Source organism: Microcebus murinus, chromosome 5, assembly GCF_040939455.1.
Source record: "Microcebus murinus isolate Inina chromosome 5, M.murinus_Inina_mat1.0, whole genome shotgun sequence".
NCBI classification, from domain to species: domain Eukaryota; kingdom Metazoa; phylum Chordata; class Mammalia; order Primates; family Cheirogaleidae; genus Microcebus; species Microcebus murinus.
The window spans coordinates 113,125,010-113,152,996 of record NC_134108.1 but is presented as its reverse complement, the minus strand read 5'-3'; the positions used below and the strand labels follow the sequence as shown (position 1 = coordinate 113,152,996).

The following is a 27,987-nucleotide window of genomic DNA, read 5'->3' as shown; positions in this document are numbered from 1 at the left end:
GAGCCTGCAGGGAGCCTGGTCCCAGAAGAAAGTGGGCCCAGCTCCCACGACCTTGATCCCACCTGCCCCAGCACAGGGCGCTTCGTATAGATGTGTACTGTGAGGGGTCGAGACATTGCATACCTGCAAGGCCCACACCCCAGTGAAGCCGGAACTAACATCCGGCTTCTGGAAACTGTTGCTTGCTTGCCATGGAAACCATTGCTTGCTTGCTTGATTGCGCCAACTTTGCATTGTTCGGACCCCTGTATAGTGGGGCTGCCAGCCAACCAATCATGTTAAAGGTCAATGCATGACCACGCGTGATCAGCCACTGCATAGCGTATGCACCATAGGGATAAAAGGCATGCTGCAACCCCAGTCGGGGTCCTTGCCTGCAAGAGTGACCACTGCGTTGGTGCTCTGGGGCTTGGACCCTGGCTAGCCAGAAAATAAACCTCCTCTTGTGTAAGTACATCCTCGATGTCTCTGCTTTTCTGTCCGGTGGGGCTGTGGAAGGTCGGTCCCTAACATTTGGGGGTTCGTCCGGGATTTGCCTTCCCTACAGACCACCGGATAGAATTCAGGGCTGAGGGAGGAGTGTGAAAATCCACCCAGGACTAGCCGGGTGTGGTGTTGGGCAAGGGACACGGAATCCCCTTGCAGGACCCCGGATCAGGACGCCAGCACAGGACCTAGGCGGAGGCGCTGGTGAGTCGCCGGTCGGAGCCAGGCGGAGACGTCCTCTGGCCCCATTGGGACTCCGGAGCTGACCTTGTAGCCTAGGGCTCGGTCAGGAGGAGCTGGAGCTGACCTTGTAGCCAAGGGCTCGGTCAGGAGGAGACCGGGGAGTAGGTCCGGACCAGGTTAGTTTGTCTGTTTACCTCACTGTCCACTTGTCTGTTGTCTGCTTTGTTTGTCGCCGGCTTTCTGTGTGTGTGTGAGTGAGTGTGACATCTCTCGTTGGCTTGTTGGGGTCTCTGGGTTCTGTGGTTTCGGCCCGAGAACCCATCGGGGTTGCATGGGTTTTCGGGCTGCGGCCGTGGAATCAGGGGACCCACGAAAAGATCCGCAGAGGTGACTAGAACCTCCAGGTGAGTATTCCCCTGCATGGGCTGGCAGCACACAGTGTATCTCCTGCCGCCCGTGCCAGGAGTGGCTAGTGCGGGAGGGGCACGGCCGTTACCTCCGTAGGGAGTGTAAAAGGCTAGAGATTCAGATCCTTGTCCCCAGTGCCCTAACTGCGGAATATCGGTTTGCACATCTGCCTATTATTGACCAGCCATGGGACAGGCTCTAACAACGCTGTTGTCCATCCTGGTGAGCCATTTTTAAGGATGTCAGGGCAAGGGCACACAACCTGTCCCTAGAGGTCAAGAAGGGAAAGTTTGTTACCCTTTGTGAGGCCGAGTGGCCCACGTTTGGAGTGGGGAGGCCCAGGGAGGGCTCGTTTGATGCCTCCTTGATCAAAAAGGTAAAAGGGGTGGTATTTGGCCACCACGGACACCCTGATCAGATCCCCTATATTGTGGTCTGGCAAGACTGGGTTTGAGACCCGCCATCCTGGCTGAAGGCCCCCCTACCTGCCCCGAGGGAAAAGGCGGAAGTTCTGGCAGTTAAAGAAGTCAGAAAGAGGGGGGGGGCACGGAGTCCGAGGTCCATTGGGACACCAGTGTTGCTGGACTCCAATCTCTACCCAGACCTGACAGGTCTCGAATGAAACACCCTATAACCCTGGGGCAGCCTCTGCAGCTCTCCCGGCCCAGGAGGACGCGGGACCACCGGCAGCATGGCCGGCCTATGAAACCAGACAGCAGACTGGCCGGGCCCCAGACCCGGAGCCCTTAAAGGCGCTCCCTCTGAGAGCAGTGGGACCCCTGGGGAAGGACAGAGCACAGACATTCCAATATCGGCCCTCCTCTACCAGTGATCTTTATAATTGGAAGGCTCAAAACTCAAACTTCTGTGAGAACCCCAGAGATCTCATTAACCTTTTAGATTCTGTTCTTTTTACACATGAGCCCACTTGGGATGATTGCCAGCAGCTGCTCAAGGTGCTTTTCACCACAGAAGAAAGAGAAAGAATTCAGGGGGAGACATGGAAGCTGGCCCCGGGTGAAGATGGCAGACCTGCCACGAATCCGCAGACCATTGATCAGACCTTCCCCCTTGAATGGCCACCCTGGGACTACAATGAGGCTAAAGGTAGGGAGCGTCTCCAGGTCTACCGCCAGACTCTGATGGCCGGTCTCCTTATGGCGGCGCGAAAGCCGACCAATTTGGCCAAGGTAGGAGATGTTCGTCAGGGGCTGGAAGAGAGCCTGGCAGCATACTTAGAGAGGATCATGGAGGCCTTCCGGCAGTACACCCCCATAGATCCCACTATGGAAGGCAGCAAGCCACTGTTATGATGGCATTTGTTAATCAGGCAGCCCCAGACATCAGGCGCAAGGTGCAGAGAATAGATAGATTAGGCGAGAAGACTCTGCAGGACCTGTTAGAAGTGGCAGAAAACGTCTATAACAATAGAGAAATGCCAAAAGAGAGGTTAGAGAGGATCGGGATAGAAGATAGGAAATTCCAAGCTGGAGAGGCGCGTAAAGCAAACAAAGAAATGGCAAAAATCCTGCTAGCCGCCACGAGATGGGGGCAGACAGGGTCAGAGGAGAGGAGAAGGCCCCGGCGAGAGAGGGTAGGCAAGGATCAATGTGCTAATTGCAAGGAGCATGGGCACTGGGCCCAAGAATGCCCCAAAAAGAAAGGGGGGCGAAGACTTGGAGGTCCTGAAAAAGTCATGGTTGCAGGACAGGTGACAGATGAATAGGGAAGACGGGGTTCAGTCCCCCTCCCCGAACCTAGGGTAACTTTGCAAGTAGAGGGGAACCCAGTCAGCTTCCTCATAAATACAGGAGCTTAACTATATCGGTGGACCACACGGCGGAGATTAAATTTGGGTTCAGGACAAGTGAGTCACGCCTTTATGGTCATCCCTGAGTGCCCCACGCCACTACTGGGAAGAGACATCCTTACCAAGCTTAAGGCTATCAATAGCCCCGGGTCACTCAGATCCTGACCCTGACACAGGCAAATGAATATAGACTGTACCAGCCCATAAAAAGCAGAGAAAAAGGCATGGAATAATGGCTCTGTAAATTTCCCATGGCGTGGGCCAAGACAGGGGGCACAGGATGGGCAAAACACCGGCCGCCTCTTTACGTTGAGTTAAAACCCGGAGCCGAGCCAGCCCGAGTCAGACAGTACCCCATGTCCTAGGAAGCCAGAGTGGGAATTACGCCCCACATTCGGAGATTCCTGGACAGTGGGATTCTCCGGAAATGCCAGTCGGCCTGGAACACCCCCGTTGCCGGTGAAGAAACCGGGGTGTAAGGACTAAAAGGCTCGACCTCTGTATGAAGGGTGTAAGGCGGGGCGAGCATGAGAGTGGACTGTGCAAATGGAAGACGCTTTTCAAGCCCTGAGGGCAGCCATGCTGGAAGCCCCGGCCCTAGCACTCCCTGACAAAAGAGTTTCACCTGTTCATAGACGAGAAGAGGGGAATAGCTAAGGGCGTACTCACACAGGCCCTAGGGCCCTGGAAAAGGCCAGTGGCATACTTGTCAAAAAAAAATTAGATCCGGTGGCGGCGGGGTGGCCTGCGTGCCTGCGAATAATCGCAGCCACAGCCCTGTTGGTCAAGGACGCTGACAAGCTTACTTTGGGGCAGAGACTGTTAATCACCACACCACACGCTATAGAAGGAGTTCTAAAGAAGCCGCCGGGGCGATAGATCACAAATGCAAGGCTGACCCATTACCAAGGGCTCCTGCTGGACGCACCTCGAGTTGAGTTCCGAACCCCCACTGTCCTAAACCCCGCAACGCTTCTACCAAACCCCAATTCTGCCGCGCCTGAACACGACTGCCTCGAGATCTTGGCTGAGACCCAGATGGCTCGGCAGGACCTGCAGGACCGCCCCCTTCCGAGCAGCGACCTAACTTGGTTCACAGACGGGAGCAGTTTCGTCCGCGATGGACACAGGTATGCGGGGGCGGCCATAGTCGATGATCAAGGCAAACTCGTCTGGGCGGCATGCCTCCACAGGGAACATCTGCCCAAAAGGCAGAATTGATCGCACTGACAGAAGCTCTTACTCGGGCCCGAGGGAAGAGGCTGACAGTATATACTGACAGCCGCTATGCTTTTGGTATTGTGCACATACATGGAACCCTCTACAGAGAAAGGGGGTTCATCACAGCAGAAGGGAAGGAGATTAAGCACAAGCCTGAAATACTCCACTTGCTAGAAGCTGTCTTGCTGCCGAAGGCAGTAGTGGTAGTCCACACCCCGGGACATCAGGGTGGAGACTCACTGGAGGCACGGGGCAATCGAAGGGCAGATGCCGAGGCTAAAAGAGCAGCAGAAGGCGCTGCGCCACCCCAAATTCTGCATATAAGCCTACCACCCCCGGGCATGAGACAGATACCTTCTCTGCCAGACTACTCCAGCGCAGATGAAGCCTGGGCTACAAAACAGCTAAATGTGCAAAAAGAGGAAGAACGCCACCTGATAGTGCCAGAGACTTTGGGACGTCACCTGTTAACGCACCTACACCAGACCACACATTTAGGAAAGAGAAAAATGCTACAACTATTAAACACCGCCCAGCTTAGGTTCATGTCGCAGGGACGAGTGGCGAGCGACATCGTCCGGGACTGCCAAGCCTGTCAAGTCATGCAGCCGGGGAGGGCCAAAGGGACCCACGCAGGTACGAGGGAAAGGGGGAGGCAGCCAGGGCTGTTCTGGGAAGTAGATTTTACAGAAGTAAAGCCTGGGAAATATGGGTACCGGTATCTGCTAGTTATGGTAGATACGTTCTCCGGGTGGGTAGAGGCTTTCCCCACTAAGAGAGAGACTGCTCTAACGGTAGCCAAGAAAATATTAGAAAAAATAGTTCCTAGGTATGGACTGCCAGAAGGAATAGGATCAGATAATGGACCTGCTTTTGTCAGCCAAGTTAGTCAGGGACTGGCCCAGGCTCTGGGGACCAGTTGGAAACTGCATTGTGCCTATAACCCCCAGAGCTCAGGGCAGGTGGAGAGAATGAACAGAACAATAAAGGAGACTCTGACTAAATTGGCCCTAGAGACTGGTGGGGACTGGGTGACCCTCCTTCCCTTCACCCTGTTCCGAGCCCAGAACACCCCCTATCATTTAGGTTTAACCCCCTTTGAAATCATGTATGGCACTCCTCCGCCCGTGGTCCCCAGGGTGAGCCCCGAGGCTCTCCCAAAACACCCCAAACACGTGTTGCAAGCCGTTCGAGCTCTGCAGCGCGTTCACAGCCGAGTGTGGCCGGCCCTCCGCGCCATATACCAGGCCACCGGGCTGGGGGCGGGTAGTGCTGAACATTCTTATCACCCACACCAGTCGGGGGACTGGGTGTGGGTAAAAAGACATAACAGCAAAACCCTCGAGCCTAAATGGAAGGGCCCCTTTCAAGTTATCCTTGTTACTCCCACTGCCCTCAAGGCGGATGGAATATCAACCTGGATACACCACTCCCACGTGAGGTCGGCTAGCAAGAGCGACCAAGAGCAGTGCCAGAGCCAGTGGAAGGCAACGGTGGATCCGGAGAACCCCCTAAAGACCAGGCTGACCCGAGTGACACCAGCATAGATGAACTTAGTGACTCCAGTCCTCTTTGGAGTACTGGTCATACTAGTTGGAGTCGGACTTGGGACTGTAGCACCTAGAGGTTGGACTCCGTCGCAGAGATGCATGCTAGGCTTGTTTTATATCTTTTATGTGGGTGCTTTGGGGTTACTTTGCTTGTGGGCAGGAGTGTGGCAGCCGTGATAAATAGCAATCCCCACCAACCTCATAACCTCACATGAGAGATTGCCAATCAAGAGACTCATAAAGTCTAGAATGTGACTTCGGGGGTAGGCCCCGTAAACGGATGGTGGCCAGACCTTATGTTTAACCTAGAAGAAATAAGCCCCATCAGCGTGAGTGAGCCCCCAGGGGCGCCCGGCCCTCGGCCAAGTGGGATTGTGTCACCACAGGCAGTAGGGCCCAACCAGGTGCTGCACCCACGGCCGGCCACGGTGCACCCCAAACCAGTGATAAAGTTACAAACTCACTCACCGTAGGGAGCCCCGTAAGCGCGGTGCCTGATGTAGAACTTAGAGATCCTCTGTGGAAGATGTTGACAGCTGCATACGAGGCCCTAAATGGGTCCAATCCCAACGCTACCAAGGTCTGTTGGCTGTGTTATGACATAGGGCCTTCCTTCTACGAAGCAGTGGGAATGGCCGTCAATTTCAACCTCTCCACAGAAGCCTCCCCTAGGTCATGTCAATGGGACCGTAAAGGCCCTGGTCTCACTTTTCAGTCAGTTCTTGGCAAGGGGACCTGCCTGGGAACAGTGCCACCCAGCCATGCACAGCTCTGTGCCGGGGGTAACAGTAATAAATCAATCAGGAAAAAAAAAATAGGTCATTCCCGGGCCAAGTGGATGGTGGATTTGCTCCAAAACCGGTTTAACCCCTTGCCTTAGCCTATCAGTTTTTAATGAATCTAAAAATACTGTGTTATGGTGTTAGTGTTCCCTAAAATAATATACCATACAGTAGAGACCATATACACCAGCAGGGCAGGCCAAGGGGTCACTAACCTAATTTTCCAGAGAAAAAGAGAACCCCTTGCAGCCATTACCCTGGCCACACTTTTTGGCTTGGGGACAATAGGAGCAGGGACTGGTATCTCCTCCCTAGCGATGCAACAGAGAGGGTTCAGCACCTTGAGAACAGCCATTAATGAAAACATTGCAAGAATAGAAGAGTCTATCTCCCATCTGGAAAAGTCTCTGACCTCCCTGTCCGAAGTAGTACTACAAAATCGGAGGGGGCTAGATCTAGTGTTCCTTCAACAGGGGGGACTATGTGCTGCCCTCCGAGAAGAGTGCTGTTTCTATGCAGACCACACAGGAGTCGTCAGGGAATCTATGGCTAAAGTTAGAGAAGGGCTTGCCCGCCGCAAGCGGGAAAACGAGCTGCAGGCAGGTTGGTTTAAATCTTGGTTTAGCAGCTCCCCTTAGCTAACTACCCTTATCTCAACGCTATTAGGACCACTAGTAATTCTGCTCTTAGTCTTTACATTCGGACCCTGCATATTAAACAAGATAATAACCTTTGTAAAAGAAAGGGTTAATACAGTACAGCTTTTAGTGTTGCAGCCGCAGTATCAGAAGCTCTAGTCAGGTAGCACAGACTTGGAACCTTTAGAAGACCCAAGAGACGAGCAAGAGTGCTCGACCAGCTTCTAAAGAAAGAGGGGAATGTGAGGGGTCGAGACATTGCACACCTGCAAGGCCCACACCCCAGTGAAGCCGGGGTCGAGACATTGCACACCTGCAAGGCCCACACCCCAGTGAAGCCGGAACTAACATCCGGCTTCTGGAAACTGTTGCTTGCTTGCCATGGAAACCGTTGCTTGCTTGCTTGTTTGCGCCAACTTTGCATTGTTCGGACCCCTGTATAGTGGGGCTGCCAGCCAACCAATCATGTTAAAGGTCAATGCATGACCACGCGTGATCAGCCACTGCATAGCGTATGCACCATAGGGATAAAAGGCACGCTGCAACCCCAGTCGGGGTCCTTGCCTGCAAGAGTGACCACTGCGTTGGTGCTCTGGGGCTTGGACCCTGGCTAGCCAGAAAATAAACCTCCTCTTGTGTAATTACATCCTCGATGTCTCTGCTTTTCTGTCCGGTGGGGCTGTGGAAGGTCGGTCCCTAACAGTACAGTATATATATTTTTTTAAATGACCCACCTCTCCCCTGGCAAACCCCAAATGCCCAAGGCCTCAGGACTTTGGCCCCCAGGGAAGTCTCTGCAGACCCAGCTAGGCCCGACCTGCAGCCTGTGTCCTGCCATGTGGCCTCTGGCTCATCCTGAGGCTTTGTCCTCCTTTTGTCAGTTTTTTCGGTTGTGTTGGCTTTTTTTTTTTTAACTCAGAAAATAAAAGACTTGAGGGAAAAAAATAATAATAAAAGTACAAGAAAGCTATATTATGTATTAATGTGAAATTATGCATTATTGTACAACACAAAAAGAACAGTGTATCTATGATCATTTTCAATAATAGACAAATAGTGTGAAATATATATTTACACATTATGTGGAAAATCTTACACAGTACTGTTACTGGGTAACTGTGTAGGTAGCTACCATTCACTGATGTTTACTATTTCACATATGGACAGCGTGCTAATTATCATACACATTCATTGTATTTAGAGTGTGTCACTTTGTATATGGCCTGTCATTAGACATGGTGAGAGATGCAGATTAAACTGAGATTATTGAGGAGAGAAACACAAACAAGAAGCAACTTGAAAATACTTGAAAATCAATTAAAATAACATTTAAGTGCTGAAAGAAGTGGACAGCTCTGACTGATACAGGATGGTTTCACCTCTTGAACACATCCACATCATGCTCCTGCACCCCAGATTTCTTTACATGGAAACACTAAGGGCTTCATTTTGCTGGTGGCCCCTCTCCCCTTCCCCTGTGTATATCACCTTTGCCCAAAGACCATAGCATCCCAGGGACTGCTCCCCACGGCTCCAGGAATCTGCCCTATCAGGAGGTTTGAGGCATGGAGGTGAGTAAGGTGAGCTCCTCAGAGGCTGTGTGCGTGTGGTCACAGTACCAGTTCTGGGCCTAGAAAGCCTGGCTTGGAATCCCAGCTGTGCCACTCCCTGGCGGTGTGACCTTGAACAAGTTACCTCACCTCTTTTGTACCTCTGTTTCCTTATCTGTAAAATAAGAGTGTTAATAGTCAATAGTCTTGCTATTGTGAGGATTAAGTGAGCTAATAATGTAAGTAAACCGCTTAGAACAGCGACACACGGAACCTCTCAGTAAAGTGGTTGGATTTTGTTTTGTTTGGGTTTGGTTTTTTTCGGAGATGCTGTGATTTCTCCAGAGTGGCTTTGATTGGCTAGTTCCTGACCCTCCTTGCTCTCCATCCCTCCATCCTAACCCCCCATCCAGCTTTTGACAGTTGGCCTGTGCCGGACATTGCAAGCACCCTGCCACCCTGCCCAGAAAGCGTCTTCTGCATAATCTCCTACCTGGATGTGCATCATGGAGGAAGAGTATCCCAGGATATTTTAGGTTCCAAAGGAGTGAATCCCCATCTGAGAAAAAGCCAGGGATCCACAGTGGCCCCTTTTCCATGGGACTCACCCCTCTGACCTTGACTCTCAACCACACAGCTCCAGGGCAGCTAAACTGCTTGTGCCCAGACTCCAGCTGCCTTGCAGGGAGAAAGAATAAGCAAGTCTCAGACTCAGCTGACCAGAGTCTGTCCTTCTATCCCCCACACCCATCCCGGACAAAAGCAAGAATGTGTGTCTCAGCTATACTTTTACCCCTTGCTGCCCACATAATTTTTTGTGACGATGGGAAGAAACGCTCTATGTTTATGCTGTCCAATATGGTAATCACCAACTACAGTGCTAGTAAGCATTTGAAACACGGTTAGTGCAATCAAGGAACAAATGTTTAATTTTACTTCATTTAAATTAATTAATTTTAATGTAAATGTCCACTTGTGGCAAGCGACTACTGCATTAGATAGTGTGGCTCTAAATTGTCCATTTTGACCCTTTTTTCTTATTTGATGAGGCATGCTCGCCCTAAGATTGGAAAATATATTTTTGATACTTGATGCCAATGCTGGTGTCACCCTTGCAGGTCTCAGTTGAGTCCAGGGATAAGAAATAAGGTCCTATTTCCACTCTGGATCTCACTTTCCCCTTTGACACTGAGGAATCCGAAAGCAATGCCAAGGCTGGGGACATGCCCACATGTGGCTCTGTCCCCATGCCTGTGCAGCCTGACAGCTGCTGCCCCGCATCCTCCTTCCTCCAGCCCTGCCTCTCTGAGCGCAGTCAACTCCTGACTTCCCTAAATGCATTTCTTCGGAGCAAGAATCTAACTAAGCCCAAGCAACCCGTCACATATCTAAACACATGGAAGGGAGTTTGGATTTGTCGTGGGAGGGAGGTCAGACAATAGGAAGAATGGTTTGGTAATAACCGTTGTGAGACAACCGAAATAGGAAACCAAGTCTAAAATTTTTCTTTTTTTTTTTTTAAGCCAACAATAATCTCTTTAGATTCCATGAACAAGCCCCTTCCTGAGGTCCAGTGAGTGAGGATCTCCACAGATCAGCCCCCAGAAACCCCTCAGAGGCCGTGCCTCCCGGGGCACGACGGGGGGGAAAGCCCAGTACCAGGCAGCCGCTGCTCCGTTCCCCGGGGGGCGGGGGGAGGCAACCCTGGTCATGCCCTCGGTCTGTAGGCCTTTTGTATACGGGCCTGGCAAGGGTGACGTGGGGCTGTTCCTACCGGCACAGCTGTGGCACGGCCGGGGTGGAGGCAGGGCCTGGGCAGCGCTGCCGTACAGATCCTCCCTCGGGCTTTTCAGTGGCATGGGACATGTACCCCAAGGGCCTCTGCTTGGCCTGATGCTGCTGCGGGGCTCTCTGTCCCTAGGAACAGTGGAGATGGCAAGCTTAGCAAGCCCCTCTCTGCCCAGTTGCCTCCTCTCTCTCCTCGTCCTCCTCCAGCTGCCTTCCAGCCATGCAGGTAAGACACATTATTCCTGCGCTGGGGAGACCCCAGAACAGAAAGACTAATTTCCAGAGGCCACCTCTTTCGGTCACCCTGGAGCTGCTGTGTGGGTTACCTTTCTAAACAGGGATCTGCTGGCACGGCTCTCTTCCTGGAAACCTTCAAGTGGCTTCTTACAGCCTTCCAACCAGAGTCCACACTCTTTAATGTGACTTTAAGTGAAGGCTGTCCTTGGACTGGTGCTAACCCATCTTTCCAGCTTCAGCCTTTCATCTCTCAAAGGGGGATAAAATAATAACCTCTTGAAGCTGTTGTCAGGGTAAAATGAGATGATATATATGACATGCTTAGCAGTGCCTGTCCATAGTAAATCTCAAAAAAAGTTTGTGGAATGATAATATCATGTCATATTTGAGAGTTTGCTCTGCATAATCGGGCACCAATGAGTTTTATAAAGGAGCCCTGCTCTTCTCCGCAGAGGAGAGATGAAAGACAACACAGACTCCTGACCTCAGGAGCCACCTGACTGGGACAGGAGGCCCCGGTCCTCCACTCCCTGGGGAGGCATTCCCAGGTCTAAGGGAGAAACCAGCCTTATCTCCTAGTAGCTCAGGGTCTGACTTGAAAAACATTTCCGCATAGGAAAAAGACCGGGAATGTGGTCAGAGCAGGATCCAGAAGCTGCAGTGAGGCTGCGGGAACAGGGAAAAGCAGAATGAGCCATAGCTACCTTCAGGGTGCAAGATCTCAGAGGAGAATTTGGAGAACAAAGGACGGAGGGTGGAGAGAGATTCGAGTGGGTGGAGTGACGGCAGCAAACTCTCTAAGGGGAGAACAGGTAAATTTGGCCAAGTCCAAACCGGGAGGCCCAGGGGAGGTTCCGGGTCACCTTCCAAGGTGAAACCTGAAGGTGGGACAGAAGAGTCAGAGATGGATACAGTTGGCAAAAAGGTGGGCAGTATCTGTCGGGATGAGATGATTGCAAGAACGTTCTGTCCAAGGCATCCACAGAGGCTTTTTTTTTTTCTCAAGAAGAAAAACTGTACTCTTCCCTGGCTCTAGAATTCTGCTTAAAAGTTGAGTGCCTTCCTTCCCTGTTTTGAAGCAGCCCTGCCCACGACACGCCTGCCTACCAAGGTTCCTCTGAACCTCGGTTCTTCTCTTTGGTGTCTTGGACAGGACAGTTCAGAGTGATAGGACCAAGGCACCCCATCCGGGCTCTGGTGGGAGATGAAGTGGAACTGCCATGCCGTGTGTCTCCTGGGAAGAATGCCACAGGCATGGAGGTGGGGTGGTACCGGCCCCCCTTCTCTAGGGTGGTTCATCTCTACCGAAATGGCAAGGACCAAGATGGAGAGCAGGCCCCTGAATACCGCGGTCGGACAGAACTGCTGAAAGACACTATTGGTGAGGGAAAGGTGACCCTCAAAATCCGGAATGTGAGGTTCTCAGATGAAGGAGGTTTCACCTGCTTCTTCCGAGATCATTCTTACCAAGAGGAGGCAGCAATGGAATTGAAAGTGGAAGGTGAGTAGTGAGATTGAGACTTTGATCATTCTCTCAGTTGAGATGAGATCTTTCAACCCAAACATCTCACCTTTGAGATGGGCAATATAGTGAGAGCCCATCTCCACAAAAAATAAAAAAATAAAATTAGCTACTCGGGAGGCTGAGACAGGAGGATCCCTTAAGCCCAGGAGTTACAGGCTGCAGTGAGCTGTGATCAGGCCTCTGCCCTCCAGCCCAGGCAACAGAATGGGGCCCTGTCTGCGCCCTGCCAAAAAAGTCAATGTCCCTGAGTAGAGAAATGACTGAATAAAGGGTGGTATCCAAACCATGACTATTATGCAGCCATTAGAAAGGCTGTTTTAGAGCTATACCAGATCCCATGAGGTATTTTTTGAGTGATTAAAGCAAGCTAGAATGTAGGGGATAAAAACACGACCCTGTATCTGTGAGTATGCACAGACAAGTGCTGTCCAGAAAGCATCCAGCCATTGTCAACACAACGAGAACACACTCCATGGCTGGATGCTTCCCGGACAGCCCCGTACATGCACATGCACTTGTGCACACGCACACGTGCACACGCACACGCACTCAGTCATAGATAATAAACTAGTAAAGGAAATGTCTGCATGTAATTATAAAACGAAAGAGATGTCACCTGTGGGCTTTAGCTCCCCACTTCCATTCTCTAGAACTTCGTTTCCAGTATGTTTTGTGCGATGGATGATCTTGGAGTTTATTTTCTCAGGATGATTAAGATATGGACAAGGTGAAGTGGATGGAGGGGGGCCTTTGAGAGTGAACCACTATTTAATTGAAGAACAGAGATGATCCAAGGGCCTGAGCCTCAGACCCCTCCTTCCCCTCCCCACCACCTGCAGTGCAAAAAGCACACAACCCTTCACTGCCATGTCTAGGAGGCGACCCTTGCAGTGCTGGGACCAGAAGGCGGCATTATGTGCAAATAACAGAACACTGTTTCTACAGGCAGATTGCAGGGACATGAAAATAGTCTCGTATGCCATAGAATGTTCTTCACACAGCATTTTTATTGGGGAATTCTAACCTGCCAAGAGGTTTGATAGTGAAAACCGCTCCAGGTTGCAGATTTTCCTCCTTCTCGCTCAGTGTCTTCCTAATTCAATAGCTGCCTCCTCCACACGCCCCTCTGTCCCACCATGCCAAAAAAGAAAGAAAAGAAAATCAAAAACAAAAGAAAGAGAGAGAGAGACTCAGAAAGTTTGCCTCAGGGGAGAAAGTTTTCTTTTGAGTTGCTTTCCACATTCCAACCCCTACTCCCCTCTCATAGTCTGCACTAAGAATCTTAAAAAAAAAAAAAAATGGTTTTACAAGTAAACAGGACCATTCACCTAGCCTGAGGAGACAGGAAACCAACAAATTTAGTAATGAAATGAAGGAGGCCAGGTGCCATGGCTCATGCCTGTAATCCTCTCTGGGAGGCCGAGTCGAGTGGATCATTTGAGATCAGGAGTTCAAAACCAGCCTGAGCAAGAGCGAGACCCCATCTCTACTCTAAATAGAAAGAAATTAATTGGCCAGCTAATATATATATATAAAAAATTAGCCGGACATGGTAGTGCATACCTGCAGTCCCAGCTACTCTGGAGGCTGAGGCAGGAGGATCACTTGAGCCCAGGAGTTTGAGGTTGCTGTGAGCTAGGCTGACGCCACGGCACTCACTCTAGCCTGAGCAACAAAGTGAGACTCTGTCTCAAAAAAAAAACCAAAAGAAAAACAAATGGAGTAATTGTGTTATTGTAAATTCCGGGTGTAATTACATCTCCTCTTTCTGGAAAGCATTTTTGTTTTATTTTTTTTTGAGACAGAGTCTCACTCTATTGCCTGGGCTAGAGTGCCAGTGGTGTCAGCATAGCTCACAGCAACCTCAAACTCCTGGGCTCAGGTGATCCTCCTGCCTCAGCCTCCGAGTAGCTGGGATTACAGGCATGTGCCACCATGCCCGGCTAATTTTTTGTATTTTTAGTTGTCCAGCTAATTTCTTTCTATTTATTTTAGTAGAGATGGGGTCTCGCTCTTGCTCAGGCTGCTCCAGAACTCCTCAGCTCAAAGGATCCGCCTGTCTCGGCCTCCCAGAGTGCTAGGATTACAGGCCTGAGCCACTGGAAAGCGTTTTTGATCTCCCTTTTTGACATTATTATTTTTATTTATTTTTTTTTTTGAGACAGAGTCTCACTTTGTTGCCCAGGCTAGAGTGAGTGCCGTGGCGTCAGCCCAGCTCACAGCAACCACAATCTCCTGGGCTCAAGGGATCCTCCTGCCTCAGCCTCCCAAGTAGCTGGGACCACAGGCATGCGCCACCAAGCCCGGCTCATTTTTTCTATATATATTAGTTGGCCAAGTAATTCCTTCCTATTTATAGTAGAGACGGGGTCTCACTCTTGCTCAGGCTGTTTTCGAACTCCTGACCTCGTCGGCCTCCTGGAGTGCTAGGATTACAGGCGTGAGCCACCGTGCCTGGCCTATTATTTTTCTTGTCATTATTGTGATTTTATTACTAATCCTTTCTTTAAACTCTCCATCACGCAACTTAAAAACATGTACTAATACAAAGGCGCAGACAGAGAGCATCATAGTCAGCTTCCGGATGCTGCCACAGGTACAAACCAGGAGCACCTGGTTCACAGGCCAGTGCGCTGCTCCCTCCCTACTCACCCGCAGAGGCAAGTCCTAGGAAGCAGGATCATTTCATTGCTAAATGCCACAGAATGGATCACTCCAATGTAAGAACTTTTTTAAGAAAAAAATAAATAAATAACCACAATACTACTGTGTTTCCCCGAAAATAAGACAGGGTCTTATATTTATTTTTCCTCAAGAAGACACCCTAGGGCTTATTTTCAGGGGATGTGTGTTTTTTTTTAAGTACGGTACAACAATCTACATTTATTCAAATATATTTAAGTCGCCTTATTCTGGAACATCATCATAACTCTCCAAACCCTGGATCCCATCCTGAATTGCTTGCGACTCTGTTTCCTTTAGAACCATTGGCCCCAATCTCTCATGTCGAACACTAGAGCTCTCATTAAATGAGCAGGGCTGGCTTATTTATCAGAGATCCAGTGAGCACTGGGTCCAGTCTGCACAGTGGAGCAGCAATGATCTCTCTGGGCTCAGCAGGAGCCTGCTTGCTGAAGCTTTCCCCTATGCTCTGGTGTCTGTGGGGGACGACAGAGGCCCACAGTGCTGAGTAAAATGGCAGCCACAGCTTTCCTTCTTCTCCCTGGGGACACACAATACCTACAGCAGAGTGTCCTGCTCCTCACTTCACTGAGGAGACTTTCCCCTCAAAGCCTCAGCTTGCAGCACGCACAGGATGGCCGGGACCTGACAGGGGGAGCCGACCTTGTTGGTGGGGCTGCCCACACCTTTCCGGTCACCTCTGGGATAGTAGCTGTCATGATGGGGCAGATGAGAAGGGCTGCTCACCTTCTTTACCTCTTTACCGCTCCTCAACGACATGCATGAGTTGTGCAGATGCGCTGCGTAGCCACGATCATCACTAGGTCTTATTTTCAGGGTAGGGCTTCTATTATGCAAATGCTTAGAAATCCTGCTAGGGCTTATTTTATGGGTAGGGCTTTTTTTTTTTTTTTTTGAGACAGAGTCTCACTCTATTGCCCAGGCTAGAGTGCCGTGGCGTCAGCCTAACTCACAGCAACCTCAAACTCCTGGGCTCCAGCAATCCTTCTGCCTCAGACTCCCAAGTAGCTGGGACTACAGGCATGCGCCACCATGCCCGGCTAGTTTTTTCTATATATTTTCAGTTGGCCAATTAATTTCCTTCTATTTATAGTAGAGATGGGGTCTCACTCTTGCTCAGGCTGGTCTCCAACTCCTGACCTTGAGCGATCCGCCTGTCTTGGCCTCCCAGAGTGCTAGAATTACAGACGTGAGTCACCGAGTCTGGCCTGGGTAGGTCTTATTTTTGGTGAAACACAGTATTATCACATCTTTAAAAATATCAACAAAAATTCCCTGCTATCCTCAAGAACGCAGTCTGTGTTCAGGTTTCCCCAATTGTTTCATAAATGCACTTTGACAGCTGATCTCTTTGAATGGGATCCAAATAGGACCCATGCATTGGTGTTTGCCCTTAGGGTTTCCCAGGGTCTGCATTTTGTGTTGCTGTTTAGCTCGGTCCTCCATGCCCTGGATTTCCTGTAAACTGATAGATCTGAGCGGGATCAGATTCAAAGTCTGCTGGAGTGCAGCGCTGTGATCACAGCTCACTGTACCCTCAGACTCCTGGGCTCAAGCGATCTTCCTGCCTCAGCCTCCCAGTAGCTGGGACTACAAACATGAGCCACTGTGCCTAGCCTCTTTTTTATAATTCTAATCCTTTGTGAATGTATAAGATGTGTGCAAATTAGAGAAAAAGAAACCTTAAATACGTGCCTGCTCAATCACATTGCTATGGGTAATTTTCACTAAGGACTTGCAGGTGAAGTTTGCTGCATTTTCTCCTGGGGAACACAAAAGTAGACAAGAGCCTTAGTCTGCAGCTTGAAGGACTGTAGTTATACCTCAGCAATCCTCCTGGACCTATTTAATGTTGCTGGCTGTGACTTAATCCCTTCTTCCATGGCAGTCTCCTTATGTAGCCCCCCTAAAGCAGAGAACAAGATGAAAAGGGCTTCAACTACAGCATGGAGCATTGAGGCTAGACAGGTAGCCTTTGGGATGCTGAGGGGGAGCCAGAGAGGTGAAGGTCACCCCTCCCTCAATGGCCATCCTACTCCATATCTGAGCAGACCAAACCCTGCACATCCCACCTTCTTAAAAGCTCCAGGAGAGGATTCTTTAACTTTTTTGAGTGTCATGCACCCCTTTGGCAGACTGGTGAAGCTGATGGACCCCTTTTCAGAAGAATGTCTTAAGTACACAAAATGAAACATTTAGACTGAAATACAATTATCAAAATGTTAAAATAATGAGATTTAGGGTAGCCCAAATAAATTAGTGTCATTTCAAAATAGTGATGAACATAAGTGATATTTTGGCTGGGCGAGGTGGCTCATGCCTGTAATCCTAGCACTCTGGGAGGCCAAGGTGGGAGGATTATTTGAGGCCAGGAATTGGCATCCAGCCTGAGCAAGAGTGAGACCCCTTAGGAATCCTCAAGGCACCCCGTGGCCTTGAGATCAGATCTGAGTTCCTCAGCCTGTTCTTAAAACTCCCCAAACAGCAGTCTTGGCTTTAAACCACTTGTCATTCTAAACCAGGGGTCCCCAACTCTGGAGTTGCATAATTATTTCATCATATATTATATAATTATTTCTTTATATATTATTGCATAATTATTTCATTCTATATTACAATGTAATAATAATAGAAATAAAGTGTACAATAAATGCAATGTGCTTGAATCATCCTGAAACCATCCCCGCCCCCTGGTCTGTGGAAAAATAGTCTTCCATGAAAACGGTCCCTGGTGCCAAAAAGGTTGGGGACTGCTGTTTTAAACCACTATCCATGCCTGGAAACAAGACCACTTTTCCTTGAGGCTAACCTCCAGTGTCAATTCTGTGTCACCTTTTTCACACCGCAGTAATGTTTACTCCTTTATCCGGCTAAGGATGAAACGCTGGGCAATGTGGGTTCTGCCTTTCAGATCCCTTCTACTGGGTCAGCCCTGGAGTGCTGGTTCTCATCGCCGTGCTGCCGGTGCTCCTCCTGCAGATCGCGGTGGGCCTCCTCTTCCTCTGCCTGCAGCACAGACTGAGAGGTACGGGGACGGGGCAGCGGGTGGCGGATCAAGATCCTTCGCTAAAATGAGCTGGTCTCTTGGAGCTACATCAGTTAACAGTTATTTTGAGTGACTTCTGGGTTTAGAACTCCAGAGTGCTACTGAATGCTTTCGTCTGAGTAATAGGGCCTTGCATTTCCCTATGGGGTAAGTATGGCACATAATAACCCCATTTTACAGAGGAGACAACTGAGGCCAAGAGTGGCTCAGTGACTCACTCAAAGTGACACAGCTTATGAGTGGCAGAGCGCAGGCCGCTGTATCATCCCTAGCAGCTCCTTGCAACTGGGAGAGTGTGAGTTTCAAAGTCAGACAGGCTGAGGCTATTAGGAGTATTAACTAAAGACTCTGAAATGAAGCACATGGTAGGTGTTCAAAAATTGTTTCCTCCTTCTTCTCCATCCAACACTGAGGATTCAGGTTCAGCTGTCCCTGAAGCTCCTCTTTTGCACCCAGAGCTTGCCTCCCGAGCCCTCTCCCTCCCCAGGCGTCTCCTCTATGCCAAAGCAAGATGGACCTTCACTGCGCTCACCTCCCGCTTGTTAAAGAGGCTAAAGCACCAAGGAGGGTATGGGGAGAGGTGCAGGAATTAGAGAGATCAACGGTGCGTCTTTTCTCTCCCCTGAATTCTTCCTGGATGCTTGGTTACTACTATCTATTTCCTACTTCCTACCTACTACTTCCTACTACTGCCTACTTCCTCCACATGGAAAAGGCCTTCCGCCCACATGGCTGAGCAGAAAGAACCTGAATGTTAGACCCAGGCCTGGGTTTGAACCCCACATCAGGCACTGAGCTCTGAGCAAAATTGTCAGGTTCTCTGAGCCCAAGTCGCCATGTCTGTCAAGTGGGAGAAAACATTATCCTTCCTAAATTTGGGGGAGAACTAAAAGGGATAATGTCATGTAAAGTGCCTGGTACAGATTGGTCACAACATGGCTGCTCCCTAAATATCTAGCTCTTCCTTCCTCATTCAGATGGGAAGTGGCTTTGAACTCACCAAAGGGCAACCCAGCAGGCAGGCAGGCAGGAGTGGTGGAGTGAACTAGGAACTGCCAAGAGGAGGGAGAGCAGTGGGGAGGTATCAGAAACTCCCTTAGGTTTGGGGAACTGTCCTTTGAGGGCTGTGGCATTGGCCTAGCTCACAGCAACCTCAAACTCCTGGGCTCAAGCAATCCTCCTGCCTCAGCCTCCTGAGTAGCTGGGACTACAGGCACGCACCACCATGCCCGGCTAACTTTTTTTTTCCTCTATATTTTTAGTTGCAGAGATAATTTCCTTCTATTTTTAGTAGAGATGGGGTCTCACTCTTGCTGGCCTCAAACTCCTGAGCTCAAGCAATCTTCCCGCCTAGGCCTTCCAGAGTACTAGGATTACAGGCCTGAGCCACCATGCCTGGCCTGTCCTTTGAATTATTTATTCCACTACTTAACCCAGATCAGAGCCAGCGATCAGAGCCTCCGGGAACTGACTCAGCTGCCCTTCCCGCCCTCTCAGGGCTCAGGGCTGCGGAGAATAGTCTGTGGGTGGCCCCGGCAGGGGTGCAAGGCCCTCCTAGCCAGGAACTAAAATGTTGCCTTTTTCTGTTTTAGGAAAACTTCGAGCAGAGCTAGGTGAGTTCCAGGCCCCTCTCTCCCAATCCTTCCCTTTTGGTCTTTTGGCACAACTGAAATGTCATGTTCTTGGCCCACCTCTGCCTCTCTCCTGGTACCCTGTCCTCCCTTCAGTTGGAAAATTCACTACTTCAAATCATAACCACCAAGAATTGTGGGAAGTCTCATTGCCCTCCCCTACCCTAAGTGAAATCCTCCAGTTGTCCTTTCTCTATAGAGTGTCTTGACTAGAATCAGTTTTAAGCAATAAAATAACAAAGACTCTGGGGAGAAAGGATCCTTTGAGCACCCCACTGAGTCCATTTCCATTTGTTTCCCTTTCAGAGAATCTCCACCGGACTTTTGGTGAGTGCTGGTGTGTCCGGCCCTCCCAGGTCAACTGAGTGTTTGACTTGGATTCCAGTCACGGGGGAACAGGGACTGAGCCCCCCTTCTCTTTTTCTTTCTTTGAAAAAGTCGTAATTTGCAGTTAGGATTGGTGAGATAAAAATAAATACTCATGTACTGCTTTTATTTGCCAGGTATAATACTAACCGCTTTACAAAAAAAGTTAACGCATTCTGTTAACTCCTTATGCACGTCATTTCTCTTCTCGGGAATTACAAAAGGGAAGTAAACAGATGCTTTGCACATAAACTTAGTGTTTAGTGAGAAGGTGAAATATATACTTGATCAAGAAAACAAAGGACATATACATCATGTACTGCACTACCACGGCAGGATGAGTTTTCATGAGTACAGAACATTGACTAATCAGGGAAGGCTTCTTGGAGGAAAAGTGAAGAGCCACCAAGCCCCAGTAGGAAGTTGACCCCTCAAGAACATGGTCTCTGCCCTTTTTATCCACTACTGATTGCCCAGTGCATATGGACAATCCCTGTAACAAAAGAACATACAAATATTTGTAGAGAAAACATTGCAGAAATAAGATGGCAATGGGCAGAGCAGATGGTCCCTGCTCTGAGCAACCTTCCTGAATAGCCTCTCCTCCTGAGTCCACAGGTGACCCTACTCTGCTCCCCTGGCACTCAGTGTACATGAGGGTTCTATACTGGGATTTATGACATTAGACCGGTGTGCAGATCTCACACAGTCTTTGCACACCTAAAGAGGAGGAATCTTGTTTTGCAGGATTTGAATATCAAAGGTCTTAACTCTTTTTGCACCATGAATTTCTTTGGCTGTCTGAAAAAGCCTAAAGGACCCCTTTCCAGAATAATGCTTTTAAATATGCACATAAAATATAATAAGATTATGAAAAAATCATTGTATTGACATACGGTTTTCAACATATAAGCAAATTTGTGATATAGTGACAAATATTTCTTTACCAAAAGTAATGCAAAAGTGGTAATATAGTAGCAAGTCTAATAACTTGTAATTTCAAAGTATTGATACACATATACAGTATTTCAAGATTTCTGCAACAACTCTAATGGGAAGAAAAGCACCTGTGGTTTCCACTGCTGATTGGGTCACAGGTACTGCTGATACTCTGGTTAGTTGCTTATACATATATATATATTTCAGCATATTATGGGGTACAAATGTTAAGGTTATGTATATTGCCCTTGCCCCACCTCTCCCCTTAGTTGCTTATATTTTTGCACTTGATCTTAGCCAAAAGGCCGAGAAGCGATAGTTGCTTATATATATATATATATATATTTTTTTTTTTTTGGAGACAGAGTCTCACTTTGTTGCCCAGGCTAGAGTGAGTGCCATGGTGTCAGCTTAGCTCACAGCAACCTCAAACTCCTGGGTTCAAGCAATCCTGCTGCCTCAGCCTCCCAAGTAGCTGGGACTACAGGCATGTGCCACCATGCCTGGCTAATTTTTTTCTATATATATTAGTTGGCCAATTAATTTCTTTCTATTTATAGTAGAGACGGGGTCTCGCTCTTGCTCAGGCTGGGTTCAAACTCCTGACCTTGAGCAATTGGCAAGCCTCAGCCACCCAGTGTGCTAGGATTACAGGCCTGAGCCACCGTGCCCGGCCTGCTTATATTTTTAATGGAAGAAAATGCTAAATCCAGTTAGTGGAAATAAAGAGGTAGTGCTTTTCTCATCCAAGTTCACAGACTACCTGGATTTTGCCCCTAGAATCCTTTGGTGTTCTTGAACCTCTGGTTAAGAAACTCAAAAAGGAGAAGGGTGGTTGGGGCAGGAGGAGAAATGCGTGTTAACCCCGTTTGTTCTGGTGAACAATTCAGATCCGCACTTTCTGAGGGTGCCCAGCTGGAAGATAGCCCTGTTTGTAATCGTGCCGGTCCTTGGCCCTCTGGTTGCCTTGATCATCTGCTACAACTGGCTACATCGAAGACTAGCAGGTGCAGTGGCTGGGCAGCAGGCAGGACCAAGTAGTTGGGAACCAAGGCAGCCCTGGATGGGAAGCAGAAAGAGAATGGAACCAGGGCACAAAAGTGGGGGGCTGGGACTTCCTTCTGGGCTCCTCAAACCAAAGGGAACCCTTACTGGATCTGTGGCATCGCTCAGCAGAAAGTGGGGTGGGTAACTCCAGATTTCACAGGGAGGCGTGGGGGAAGGAGCTAGTCACCTTCCACCAATCAACTAATTGTTTCTCTCTGTTTTCAGGGCAATTCCTTGAAGAGCTAAGTAAGTTCTTTTTCTTACAAGAGGAGAGTAAAAAGCCAGGGAAGGGAGACAGACCAACAAGAGGAAGAGGGGGCCACGGAGGGATCCATCCCAAAGGGAAGGAGTGGCTGGAGTGTGGGGGAGGAGGCTCCCTCACCTGAGAGGCAGAAGGGAAGGGGGTGGATGCTGGACAGTTCCCAGGTGGCAGGGAAAGAGGCTGTAGGCACTCCCGCCTGTGGCTCAATGTGCCCCACTGTCGTGCCCTTGTGGACCCCATCCCAGGCTGGCTGCCCTGTGCCTCAGCTCCAGACTAGCCACGGAAGTGGGCACAGAGACAAGATGACCCTGATTCACAGTTTCATGATAGAGACCACTGGCACAGACTTTTCATGTTACTTTTTCTTTCTTCTAGGAAACCCCTTCTGAGTGATGTCACATCTTGGCAGGGGTGGAGGAAAGCCTGGTTGGGCCAAGGATTGGTCCTTGGGGATGTCTCATTCATCAAGTTGCACACTCACTGGCATCTTTGCTGTGGGGACTTCCCAATCTGCACTTCCAGGAACACTCTGAATTCCAAACGATTTGATTTCCCTTCTACCTTTTCTCTTCCTTCCTCTAGCTCCTTCCCTTTTTTCTAGCCACATTTTCCCACTCCTCTCCTGTCCTACCTGGAAGTCCTCTCTGGCTAAGGCCAGGCAGGTGCTCTCTTCTTCTGAGGATGCCTGTGTTGGAGGGCAGAGACAGGAGGGCCTCTGCCACGAGCTGCAGACCAGGGCCCTCCTCCCTGAGGGTTGCAGCAGGCCAGCTCTGTAGATGGGAGTAGTTTTTCCCAAGACCCCCGCCCTGACTGGGCAGAGCTGAAAGGTGTGGAGGGTAGGAGGGAAGGCGTGAAGGCGCAGAAAGAATCCAAAACTGCAAAGGGAGATTGAGGGAGCCGCAGAGTGAGGATGGGGGAGCCTAATCACCGTGGAGATGAGGAGAGGCCCACAGGATACTGGCCAGGGCTCCATCTTGTCTCAAAGCCTAGCAAGGACTCGGGGGAACAAGGGGTGAGAGCCGGGCACCCGTCTCAGAAGGCTTCCCTTCCACTTGTATGTCTGTGGGCCCCTCAGACTCCTCTCATCCTCGCACCTACCAGTGGCCATGGTTTCATTCAACAATTACCACTTGATGGTCTATCAGACACAAAGAAACAAGCTAGGTGCTAACTAACAATAATATGAGTTTCCATGTGCACCTTTCTTTTCCCTCTGATTTTATATTTCCTTCATTATCCACTCACCTCTCTCCCTCTAACCCAGCCTCCTTGCCCCGGAGGTCAGTCCTCAGGAAAACCAAACGCGAAGAAAGACCTCAGTCAGGAAGGCCATTTACTTATGTTTCAAGACCCTGCTGCCTCTTCTGCTTTGCCCGCTTGCCCCGCCTCCGGGGCGTGTGGATCCAGGGAGGAGACCCATTTCCTACACGCTTTTCATCCTTTCCAGCCATGGGGGCGGCATCGTGGAAGAAGCCAAGCCACTGGCCCAGGGTGACCCAGCATTTACGACTGCTGCCCAGACACAGTTCCCGGCCTTTGTAGCCCTTCCAGTGACCCACGAGGCCCTCCTTCTCTCCAAAGCACAGGTCACAGATCGGGCAGCGGTAGATCTTCTGCTTCCAGTGGGTCTGCTGGTGCCTGGCCAGCCTGGAGAATGAACTGAAGGACTTGGCGCAATGGAAGCAGCAGTTAAGCTGCTCTGTGGGATGGGTCTTCTGGTGGCTGGAAAGATAGTCTTTCGTGCTAAAAGTCGAGGGACAATGGGGGCAAGAGACCATGAATCGTGAGGGCTTCACTGGATGAAAGTTGGATCTGCTACCTAGGCAGGGGGCCTTAGTGTTAGGTGCCTGGGTGCTGGTCGCAGGGGCTTCGTTCTCAAGCACAGGGGGTTGGGTCTGGGCCACAGGACACTCAGTTCTAAGTGTGGATTCCTGGGTCCTGGCCACCGGTGCGTGGCCCACACCCACAAGCTCCTGGACCGCCCCTGGGCTTCCAATGATGGGCGTCTGGCACCCAGCGGTGGCGCCTGGAATCCTCACAGTGCAGTCCCGGGTTCCGGCCACCGGCTCTTGGGTTTGGTGTATCTTCTGGTGGCGTTTGACCTCAGACTGGTCCCGGAAGGCCTTCCCGCACACAGAGCACGAGTGGGGCCGGTAACCCAGATGGACGCGGCGGTGGCGACTCAGCCCAGAAGCATCACAGTAGGTCTTGTCACAGAGCAAGCAAGAGAAGGGCCTCTCCCCCAGGTGCACGCGTCGGTGGTAGCTAAGGGACTTGGGGGTCCGGAACAACTTCCCGCACTTCCTGCAGCTGTTAGTCTGCTTGGGGCTGTGGACAAACCGGTGGCTGTAGAGGGAGGAGCGCCTGCTGAAACCCTTGCCACAGGCGTGGCAGAAAAAGGGTGGCCCAGCCTGGGATGCTTGGAACACGGGGGTCCTGCCCACAGACCTGGCTAGAGCAGAGGACGGGCACTGGCAGGCCCCTCCGCAAGCGAGAGTGACCTTCTTGTCGTCACTAGTCCCCTCATCCATCAGATTCTGCTCTTGTTCATGACGAGCCTCCTCCTTGTCTCCTGTGGAGAATGAGGAAGAAGACTGCAAGAGTCACTGTGAGAGCCCAGCTCGAGCTGTCCAGCCCAGGCCACTCCCCTCTGTCCCTGCTTTCCCACCCAGCACAGCCATCCTCACCCCTGGGCCTCAAAGACTAGAAATAAGGAAAAAGTTTGGCTTTTCAAATTAAAAGCAAATAAAAATCAGCACCAGAGATCTGAATTTTAACTCATAACCACATTTCTTGAAATCCATTTTCTCTCATTGTCAATATTGCTCACAGTCCCACAGAAACCCCACAGGCAACCACGTGAAACCTCACGCACACTGGGGCACACGAGAGTGAAGAGGTGCTGTTAATCCTCACTCTGCCCCCAGGAACAAGCCTTCCTTACTCAAAGCCAGCATCAAGCCTCTCTCCTTCGCTTCTGTTTTCTCTTGGAAAGAACTTTTTAATCTGAGCAGTATCACAGACAGAAGCAACCTACATGTACTCTCTCAATCTCTAGACATTCCCGTGCCCCGAAAGGCTGACAGTCATCTTGAAGCCAAGGGACTGGAGACTGTGATCACAAGGTCTCTTCCACCTCATGTCTGAGCCGTCTGGAAAGGCGCAGGCTAGGAGAGGACACACAGAGCCTGACGCTCAGTCACTCTCCCTCCCTCCAGGGCTTGTCCCAGCCCTTTGTACCTTCCTCTCTCCCTTGCAGTGCTTACCTGAAAGGAGACCTTCTCTGTCTGGGGGATGGAGACACGCTCTCCACTGCTCCTCTTCTTGCTCCAGCTTGCTGACCAGATCTGGTTTATGCAGAAAGGCTCTGGCTGGCGAGTGGGATGAGAAAGAGGTGAGTTGGTCCCAGGCTGCACCTTCATACCTGATGGACAACAGGCTGCCTCCTGTGCCCTTTGTTTCAGAACACAGCCTGGGACACTTAGATGCAGGGAGGAGGCATTCAGAGGGCCAGTTCCCGGTAGAGTCCCGGCATGCAGGAGTAACTTAGTAAATACTGATTGGATGAATATGCAAATTTGCATGTTTGAGAACACTGTTATCATTTTACAAGTGCTATCTTTGCCTTCATATTTGCTTTCATTGCTTCTCTTTTTACCCCTGAGCTTAGTCCTCCAGATCTTTCACACCTGAAAGGTATAGATTAGAACCAGGGGCCAGTGAAACTAACTGTGAGCCAATCTCCCTGCCCAGGGAAGCTGGATGTTCCAGGGGCACAGGAGGGAAGCCCAGCCTCTTACCCACAGACTCTAGGTTCCTGAAGGTCTCTGACATGACATCCTGGTAAAGGACCCTCTGACTGGCACCGAGACATTCCCACTCTTCCTGCGAGAAATTCACTGCCACATCCTCAAAGGTGACTGGCTTCTAAAACAGTAGGAGAAACTGAGGGAGTCCACATACACACAGACTGACATCTATCGCAAAGTTCAGAGAACGAAACCTAAGAAAATAATAAAACCATGGAAGCAGGAGAGAAATATGAAAGACACAAAAAGCCAGCAACTGTGAAGTATGGAAAGGAAAGGGTGGAAAGAAAGGCAGAAAGATGGGGCAGCGGGGAGAAGATACACAGAATATAAATGGAAAGAAGAGCAAAGGCAACAGGGCTGCCACTCTGACAAGTTTCAGGAAGTGCTCCACAGAGGATGCCGGGTGGCATGGGAGATGGAAAAAGGTCTTGCGGCTCCTCTTCCTGGGTGCTGTTCAGCCAGCAATAACCTGAGATTTCATCTGGCCTGCAGGCAGGGGAATGGATGGAAGCGCTCCTGGAGTCCAGGTTCCTACCTGTCTCTAGCTTGGCCCCTCACCTGCACCCATGCTTCCCACCAGCTCTCTGTTTTCATGGCTGCCTTCAGGGCAGTTGCCACCTCGCCCACCCACGGGGACGTCTTCTGCACGGATTCCATCGGCTTCAGCCAGTCAAGCACTTTCTCTTCCCTGGTGCCTCCTTCTTCCTTTACCCACTCCTGGGTTGGCCCCCAGGGCTGGCTGGTCTCCTTCCTGGAGCTATCCACCTCCCCAGAATCAAGCAGAGGGGGACGCCCCACAGGGGCCCCAGGATTTGATGTGGCTTCCTGTGACAAATGTGTCTGCTCCGAGGGGCTGTCTTCCTTTTTGGTTGTGCTGTCCAGATTCTCCTCTTCCACGGCTGAGGACACCTTTGGTTCCCTCGAGGTCTGGGCCACAGAGTTGAGGGCCCTGCTCACCCTTGGCCCAACTGCCATTATCCAGCAACGCCAGGCTGGGGGGGAGGGGTGTGTCTGGCCTCTGTTCCACCCTGCTTCTAGAAACCTGAGGTCAGAGAGAGACAAAACATATCAGCAAGAAGGAGAGTATGAAGCACCTTCCTTGTTTGGTCAGGGAATGCCAGGAGCTAGTTGTTAACCCCCTGCTCTGTACCATCGAATCCTCTCAGCGCTGCCCAGGGGTGAGTACTGGCCCCATCTTAATGGCCCAAAGCGCAGAGATGCAAGTAGCCTGGCCAAGGACACTCCTAAGCCACAGTCCCCTAAGTCAGTGCTTAAACCCTTGACTCAGTGCCACTGAAAATTGTGTGCTTGGTGTGACCAGCCCTGGACCCGTCACAAACCACCTTGAGTGAGTCTCTTCGTTGTCTCTGACCTGGCTTCATCAGACACATGAGAATAAAGGGGTCACTCTTGAAGATCCCTTTCAGCACAAAAAAATGAAAAATTCTGTGACCCCTAGTTTTAATATATACAGTAGTCACCCCTTATCTGTAGTTTCCTTTTCTGTGGTTTCAGTTACCCATGGTTAACCATGGCACAAAAATATTAAATGAAAAATTCCAGAAATAAACAATCCCTAAGCTTTAAATGTGTGCTGCTCTGAGCAGTGATGAACTCTTGCCTTCCTACTCTAGCACACAGGCACGAGTCGTCCCTCGTCCAGCATATACTCGCAGCGGACAGTCGTCTCCAGCCATCTCCGCCAAAAGGTCAACTGTCCTGGTATCACAGTGCTTGTATCCAAGTACCCCTTGGTTTGCTGAATAATCACCTCCAGGAGCAAGAGTGGTGATGCTGGCAATTCAGAGAGGCCAAGAGAAACCTACAGCACTTCCAATAAGTGAAAAGGCGAAAGTTCTTGATTTAAGGGGAAAAACAAATCATATGCTGAGGTTGCTAAGATCTACAATAAGATGCTCTGAGAGATACCACATGCATATAACTTTTATTAAAGCATGTTGCTGTAATTGTTCTATTTTATTATTAGTTATTGTTGTTAATCT

The 27,987-nt window shown here is 50.1% G+C and overlaps 2 protein-coding genes across 3 annotated transcripts; one reads left to right on the top strand and one right to left on the bottom strand.

Annotated features, from left to right (window-relative positions):
- Nucleotides 1–10,454: 10,454 nt before the first annotated feature.
- MOG (myelin oligodendrocyte glycoprotein) lies at nt 10,455–23,371 on the top strand. Of its 2 annotated transcripts, XM_012736291.3 has the most exons (8): nt 10,455–10,642; nt 11,807–12,154; nt 17,793–17,906; nt 19,520–19,540; nt 19,865–19,885; nt 21,754–21,870; nt 22,136–22,156; nt 22,548–23,371. In XM_012736291.3, exons 1-8 carry the CDS (start codon nt 10,486–10,488, stop codon nt 22,559–22,561), a joined length of 813 nt encoding a protein of 270 aa, XP_012591745.3. In that variant the 5' UTR covers nt 10,455–10,485; the 3' UTR covers nt 22,562–23,371. The 2 variants fall into 2 exon arrangements, with proteins under 2 accessions (XP_012591745.3, XP_012591746.1); XM_012736292.3 differs by lacking the exon at nt 21,754–21,870 and having other exon boundaries at nt 10,457–10,642.
- A 99-nt stretch (nt 23,372–23,470) lies between these two features.
- On the bottom strand, nt 23,471–27,288 carry ZFP57 (ZFP57 zinc finger protein). Its single transcript, XM_012736286.3, has 4 exons — nt 26,543–27,288; nt 25,973–26,099; nt 25,439–25,543; nt 23,471–24,744 (listed from the first exon to the last, which is right to left on the bottom strand). Exons 1-4 carry the CDS (start codon nt 26,957–26,959, stop codon nt 23,510–23,512), a joined length of 1,884 nt encoding a protein of 627 aa, XP_012591740.3. The 5' UTR covers nt 26,960–27,288; the 3' UTR covers nt 23,471–23,509.
- Nucleotides 27,289–27,987: the final 699 nt, after the last annotated feature.

What these genes read in the sequence shown, in the direction of transcription:
- MOG (XM_012736291.3), top strand. Translation starts at nt 10,486, where the DNA reads ATGGGACATGTACCCCAAGGGCCTCTGCTTGGCCTGATGCTGCTGCGG. An exon ending in AATGGAATTGAAAGTGGAAG is followed by an intron (nt 12,155 to 17,792) that starts GTGAGTAGTGAG and finishes TCTGCCTTTCAG; the next exon opens with ATCCCTTCTACTGGGTCAGC. An exon ending in GAATCTCCACCGGACTTTTG is followed by an intron (nt 19,886 to 21,753) that starts GTGAGTGCTGGT and finishes TGAACAATTCAG; the next exon opens with ATCCGCACTTTCTGAGGGTG.
- ZFP57 (XM_012736286.3), bottom strand. Translation starts at nt 26,959, where the DNA reads ATGGCAGTTGGGCCAAGGGTGAGCAGGGCCCTCAACTCTGTGGCCCAG. An exon ending in CAGGAACCTAGAGTCTGTGG is followed by an intron (nt 25,544 to 25,972) that starts GTAAGAGGCTGG and finishes CCCACTCGCCAG; the next exon opens with CCAGAGCCTTTCTGCATAAA. An exon ending in CAGAGAAGGTCTCCTTTCAG is followed by an intron (nt 24,745 to 25,438) that starts GTAAGCACTGCA and finishes CATTCTCCACAG; the next exon opens with GAGACAAGGAGGAGGCTCGT.